The sequence below is a fragment of the Cnephaeus nilssonii genome, assembly GCF_951640355.1.
Source record: "Cnephaeus nilssonii genome assembly, contig: SCAFFOLD_164, whole genome shotgun sequence".
NCBI classification, from domain to species: domain Eukaryota; kingdom Metazoa; phylum Chordata; class Mammalia; order Chiroptera; family Vespertilionidae; genus Cnephaeus; species Cnephaeus nilssonii.
The window spans coordinates 17,398-24,172 of NW_027645475.1; the positions used below are offsets into that span (position 1 = coordinate 17,398).

At 59.2% G+C, this 6,775-nt stretch overlaps 1 protein-coding gene across 1 annotated transcript; it reads left to right on the plus strand.

Moving 5' to 3' along the window:
• The first annotated feature begins 3,579 nt into the window (after positions 1 to 3,579).
• On the plus strand, positions 3,580 to 4,354 carry LOC307096582 (alpha/beta hydrolase domain-containing protein 17C-like). Its single transcript, XM_079800880.1, has one exon. It carries the CDS (start codon positions 3,676 to 3,678, stop codon positions 4,303 to 4,305), a length of 630 nt encoding a protein of 209 aa, XP_079657006.1. The 5' UTR covers positions 3,580 to 3,675; the 3' UTR covers positions 4,306 to 4,354.
• The last annotated feature ends 2,421 nt before the right edge of the window (positions 4,355 to 6,775 follow it).

Here is a 6,775-nt window from a genome sequence, read left to right on the forward strand (position 1 = left end):
TCCCCAGTGGGGGGTGTGCAGGAGGCAGCTGATCGATGAGCCTCTCATCATTGATGTTTCTCTCCCTCTCCCTTCCTCTCTGAAATCAATTAAAAAATATATACACTGAGTGGCCAGATGACGATGATCTCTGAGCGCATAATAATCTGGCCACTCAGTGTAGATCCTATATAATAAAAGGCTAATATGCAAATTGTCCCCTCGACCAGGAGTTCGATCAGCAGGCAGGCCGGCCAACCGCCCATGTCCCCTCCCCCTGGCCAGGCTGGCCGGACCCCACCCATGCACGAATTCATGCACCGGGCCTCTAATACACACACACACACACACACACACACACACACACACACACACACTCTAAGTGGCCAGATTATTATTTATTATGCATTTAGAGATCATCATAATCTGGCCACTCAGTATGTATATAAATATATATACACTAGAGGCCTGGTGCACGAAATTCGCGCACTTGGGGGTTCCCTCAGCCCGGCCTGTGCCCTCTCATAGTCAGAGCTGCTGGGGGGGTTGTCTGACTGCTGGCTTAGGCTCGCTCCCTGCAGCACTAAGGTCGGAGTCCACCGCTGCTCGACTCACCCGCCATGAGCCCAGCTTAGCGTCGAGCGTCTGCTCCCTGGTGGTCAGTGCGCATCATAGCGACCGGTCGTTCTGCCGTTCGGTCAATTTGCATATTAGCCTTTTATTATATAGGATTTTTTTAAAGGAGGCGGTCTTGTCTGACCCGGAACACTGAATGCCTTTATTGTCCCCAGTCAAGGGCTCTGTCCACCTAGGTATGCTGCCCACACGCCAGGCCACGTGGCAGTAACAGCCTCCTGAGGGTGCCTCCGGATGGTGGAATGAACGAGTGACTTCTATTTCTTCTTTATGTTTTTCTGCGCTTGCCAAATTTCTTGCTATGACCATGTTTGCTTTAGAATAAGCACCAAAATAAACATATTTGCAAAAAAGAAGAAAATAAATGAAAAATAAATACACGGGCTCTGACCAGTGTGGCTCAGTGGATAGAGCGTCGGCCTGTGGACTGGAGGGTCCCGGGTTCGATTCCGGTCAAGGGCATGTACCTTGGTTGTGGGCACATCCCCTGTGGGGGGTGTGCAGGAGGCAGCTGATCAATGTTTCTCTCTCATCGATGTTTCTAACTCTCTATCCCTCTCCCTTCCTCTCTGTAAAAAAAATCAATAAAATATATTTTTTAAAGAAGTACAAATATTTTTGTTGGTTACAGAGAGGAAAGGAGAGGGAGAGGGAGGGGGAGAGAGAAACATCAATGATGAGAGAGAATCACGGATCGGCTGCCTCCTGCACGCCTCACACTGGGGACCGAGCCCGCAACCCGGGCATGTGCCCTGACCGGGAATCGAACCGTGACCTCCTGGTTCCTAGATCCACGCTCAACCACTGAGCCACACTGGCCGGGGTCAGAATTATTTTAATGAAGAAATGGTCTTTGAAAGGCAGGTCCCCCGGGTTATTGAGATCAGTGTGGGCGAGTTCACGTAGGGGAGGCCTCCCAAGGAGCCACAATAAAAGTTAATTTAATTCTCTGGGCACCCGTGAGTGACAGCAGCAGGGCCAGAGAGGCGATGGGGCTGGCTCCCCCTGTCCGTCCCCAGCCGCCCTGCTGTCCATCCAGGCGGGTCCCTCCTGCCCCTTCCTGAGAGGGAATTGGGCTGCCAGGCCAGGAGGCATGAGGGCGCCCGGGAGGCTCCGGGCAGTTGGCACGGGGCATGCTCAGGGTCAATGCGCTGAGTTAGATTAAAAAAGTCACCTATGAAATATGAGTGTTTATTGCATGTCAGATTGTTTGTTTTAAAAAATATATATATTTTATTGATTTTTTTTACAGAGAGGACGGGAGAGGGAGAGTTAGGAACATCGATGAGAGAGAAACATTGATCAGCCACCTCCTGCACACCTCCTACTGGGGATGTACCCGCAACCAAGGTGCCTGCCCTTGACCGGAACCGAACCCGGGACCCTTCAGTCCACAGGCCGATGCTCTATCCACTGAGCCACACCAGCCAGGGCGACATGTCATATTGTTATATTTAAAAGTCTTTCTTGAAATATTGTTTATTGCATGTAATATTATTATATTTAAAAGTTTTTCTTGAAATATTAATGTTTGCTGCATGTAAATGGCAATTATCTTGTATCTACAATCTGGTAATAGATTTACACTGAGTGGCCAGATTATTATGCGTTCAGAGATCATCATCATCTGGCCACTCAGTGTATTTTGTATTTTGTAAAATAGTTTTAAAAAAAAATGTCACGTAAAGGTGAGTGCCAAGATGCCAGTGGATTTATTTTATTTTTTTACTTATTATTATTTTTAAAATTTATTTTATTGATTTTTTACAGAGAGGACGTGAGAGGGAGAGTTAGAAACATCGATGAGAGAGAAACATCGATCAGCTGCCTCCTGCACACCCCCTACTGGGGATGTGCCCGCAACCAAGGTACATGCCCTTGACCGGAATCGAACCTGGGACCTTTCAGTCCGCAGGCCGAGGCTCTATCCACTGAGCCAAACCGGCCAGGGCCATTTAATTTATTTTAACTACCTTATAAAGGTGTCTCCATTTTATTTTATTTTTTTATTTGTATTTTTTGTTGTTGATCCTCCCATTTCATTGATTTTTGAGAGAGAGTGTAAGAGAGAGGGAGAGAGGGTGAGCAACATCGATGTGCGAGAGAGACCCATCCATGGGCTGCCTCCTGCACGCACCGCCACCAAACCTGCAACCGAGGTCCGTGCCCTTGACCGGAACTGAACCCGGGACCCTTCCGTCCAAGGGCAACGCTCTATCCACTGAGCCACACCGGCCGGGGCGCACGCGGTGGATTTCAATCCCCGAAGGAAATCTTGTTTGGGGGTTCAGACCACTTCCAAACCGTGGCCCGAAACCGGGGGGCAGGAAGTCGCCCCGCCAAGGGCCCGGAGTTACCCCCAGGGTGTCCCGTGCGCGTGGGCGCGCGAATGGCAACTCGGGGAGGCTGGCTGCCGGGCGCACGCGGGCCCGCCTGCCTTTCGCTGCCTCGGGGACCCTGTCGGGGGGCCGGGGAGGGAACAGCCACGACCCCCCGGCCCCACGACCCACCCCTCCCGGGACAGAGACCCAGGAAGAGGCGGCCCGGAACGCTGCAGGCCCTTCCCACGCTCTCCCAGCCATTGCTCGGCTGGGTTCCCAAGGGCCTCCGAGCCGCACAGAACTTGGGGATCCGCGAAGGGAACCCCAGGGGGCGGGCAGCGCGGGGCCACCTCCTCCCCGGAGGCCACCCGCTCCCCTTCACGCGGGCGCCCTGGGATCCCCCCGGCGGCCGGTTCCCAGGCGGGGAGGGCGCGCGCCCGGAGCGCGTCCCGGGGTGGCGCCGCCGCGCGGTCCCCGGAAGTGGCCGGGGGAGGGAGGGCGGAGGGCGCGCGGGGGAACGGGGCGCCTCCGCCATGGCCGCCGGCTTTGTGCGCCGCGCGCGGGCCCGGGCCCTCCACGCCTCCCCCGGGCGGCGGCAGCGGCGCCGGGGCCTCCGCTGACCCGCCGCGCCCCGCCCCGCCGCGCCCGCCGGCCCCGCCTCCCTCCGCGCGCTCCCCGCGCCCGCGCGCCCGCCTCGCTCCTGCCCGCCTGCCCGGCCGGCGGGGGCCCAGCCGCCCCGATGCCCGAGCCCGGCCCCAGGATGAACGGCTTCTCGCTGGGCGAGCTGTGCTGGCTCTTCTGCTGCCCGCCCTGCCCGAGCCGCATCGCCGCCAAGCTGGCCTTCCTGCCGCCCGAGCCCACCTACACGGTGCTGGCGCCCGAGCAGCGCGCTGGCCCGGGCCCGGCCGCCTCGGCCACTCCGGTCCCCGCCGCCCCGGCCGCTCCGGCTCCGGCCCCGGCCCCGGCCCCGGCGCACGCGGCCACCCCGATCCCCGCGGCCAGCCCGGCGGCGGCGGAGGAGGGCGCGGGCGCGTGCTCCCTGCACCTGAGCGAGCGCGCCGACTGGCAGTACTCGCAGCGCGAGCTGGACGCCGTCGAGGTCTTCTTCTCGCGCACGGCCCGCGACAACCGGCTGGGCTGCATGTTCGTGCGCTGCGCGCCCGCCGGCCGCTACACGCTGCTCTTCTCGCACGGCAACGCCGTGGACCTGGGCCAGATGTGCAGCTTCTACATCGGCCTGGGCTCGCGCATCAACTGCAACATCTTCTCCTACGACTACTCGGGCTACGGCGTCAGCTCGGGCCGGCCCTCGGAGCAGAACCTCTACGCGGACATCGACGCCGCCTGGCAGGCGCTGCGCACCCGGTGAGCCCGCGCGCGCGCCCCCGGGGGCAGGGGGAGGGCGGCGGAGAGACGGTCCGGCCCGGCCCGGCCCGGCCTGGGCTGCGTGCGGGGAAGGGAGACGGGTCGGGTAGCGGGGTGCCTCCTGGGCTGTGCGTTCGCCTCCTGATGCGTCCTGGCCTTGTTCCCCGCCCACCCCCCCCAACCCCTTCCATCACCCCTGAGGTTCCTGGAGAGCCCGGACTCCGGAGGGTTTTGCCCGCTGGGGCGCGCACACCTGGGTGCCCCCGGCCTTTCCCCCTGGCTGGGTCTTCTGTGGCTCTGGTCACCCCAAGTGGCGCGTGGGGTGCTCCCCGGCTGGAAGAAGGCGGCTGGGTTGGCGTGGAGTGTGTGTATGTGTGTGTGTGTGTGTGTGTGTGTGTGTGTGTGTGTGAGTTGCAGCCCGGAGACGGAAGGTCCCTGGGGCTCCTGTGACCTTGGGCCGGGCACAGGGCGCCTGGAGACCTCTGCCTGTCTGGTTCCGGGGAAGCCCAGGAGTGAGATGGGCCGACCCCCCCCCCCCCCAAAGGCTTGGCTGGGGGTGCGGTGCTGGAGGGCCCCCCGGGGTGTGAAGTTGGCGCCCTGGTGGGCAGAGTAGCCGCGCGGGCAGGACGCGAGGGGTGCCCGCCCGCCCCCCGCCGCCTGGCAGCCTTCCCTGAGCCTGGGCAAGCAACCCAGGGTGCTCGTGGGTGTTCCAGGGTTTGGGGGTTCTCTTTACCTTGGATTGGCATCCACGGGAGGGAGGGCCCTGGACGGGGCCAGGCTCAAGTTGAGGGCCATCCCGCCAGGGCAAACAGAACACTTGAGTTCCATTCTCCGCTTGGGCAAAACTGGGCCAGTCACTTCACCCGGCGCCCTTTTTTTTTTCTTCTTCTGTCTGTGACCTCCCCTCCCCCGCCCGAGGTCAGAGGTGGGTGGACAGACCGGGGAGGGTGTCTGCGGGGACATCCTCAGGGGACAGGGTCGCAGAGTAAGTCTGTGGGCACCCCTGTGGCCTTAACCCCTCCCTACACAGCTTTTCCCTAAAACGTGTTTGCTGAGCCCTGGCCGGTGTGGCTCAGTGGGTAGAGCGCCGGCCTGTGGACGAAAGGATCCCGGGTTCGATTCCTGGTCAAGGGCGCATGCCCGGGTTGTGGGCTCGATCCCCCGTGGGGGGCGTGCAGGAGGCAGCCGACCCATGATTCTCTCTCCTCATGGATGTTTCTGTCTCTCTCCCTCTCCCTCCCCCTTCCTCTCTGACATCAATAAAAATATATTTAAAAAAATAAACATAAAAATAAAATGTGTTTGCGGGACTTACTCAGGAGACCCTGTCCCCAATCCTGAGCCTAAAGGAGCTCGTACGTTATACCCTTTGCTGTTCTGGGGGGAAAAAAATGGCTTGGCCACCAGGAAGTCCTTGAGATGTCATGCATGTGGCCTCTCCAAGTGCTGAAGTCCCGTGTCACTGGGATCCCGGCTTTTCCGGGCAGACACGGATGTCGTATGCAAATACATTGAGTCAGAAGCCACAGGTTGTTCAGAGCCACCTGTTCCGGGAAAGGGTGTCAAAGGTATGTTTTGCTCACGGTCTGTGTGTTGCTGTCGGTGACAAAGGTATTCAAAAGAAGGGGTTGGGCCCGGCCGGCGTGGCTCCGTGGTTGAGCGTCGACCTAGGAACCAGGAGGTCAGGGTTCGATTCCCGGTCAAGGCACCTGCCCGGGTGGAGGGCTCCATCCCCCGTGGGGGGCGTGCAGGAGGCAGCCGATCCATGATTCTCTCTCATCATGGATGTTTCTCTCTCTCCCTCTCCCTTCCTCTCTGAAATCAATCTATACTAATAAAAGGGTAATATGCTAATTAGACCGGGAGACCTTCCAGACATCCTTCCAGACACAGCCATGGTGGCAGGGCCAAGGCAGAGGCGGTTAGGGGTGATCATGCCAGGAGAAGAGGGCAGTTGGGGGTGATCAGGTTGGTGGGGGAGGCAGTTGGGGGTGATCAGGTTGGTGGGGGGGCATTTGGGAGTGAGCAGGCCGGCAGGGGGGGCAGTTGTGGACAATCAGGCCAGCAGGGGAGGGGGAAGTTGGGGATGAGCAGGCTGGTAGAGGGGAGGCAGTTGGGTATGATCAGGCCAGCAAGGGGGGGGCAGTTGGGGGAGAGCAGGCTGGCAGGCAGGCAGGCAGAGTGGTTAGGGGCGATCAGACAGGCAGGCAGGTGAGCGGTTAGGAGCCAGCGGTCCCAGATTACGAGAGGGATGTCCGACTGCTGGTTTAGGCCCCATCCCGGCAGTCAGACATCCCCTGAGGGGTCCCAGATTGGAGAGGGTGCAGGCCGGGCTGAGGGACCCCACCTCCAGTGCACGAATTTCGTGCACCAGGCCACTAGTGTATATACATCTATATATGTATATAAATGTATATATATAAGTGTATATATATGTATATGAAATAAGGGTTTGGCATTAGGCTTTTTTAATT

Bases quoted from the DNA above. Each gene is read 5' to 3' on its own strand.
- LOC307096582 (XM_079800880.1), top strand. From the start codon at position 3,676: ATGCCCGAGCCCGGCCCCAGGATGAACGGCTTCTCGCTGGGCGAGCTG.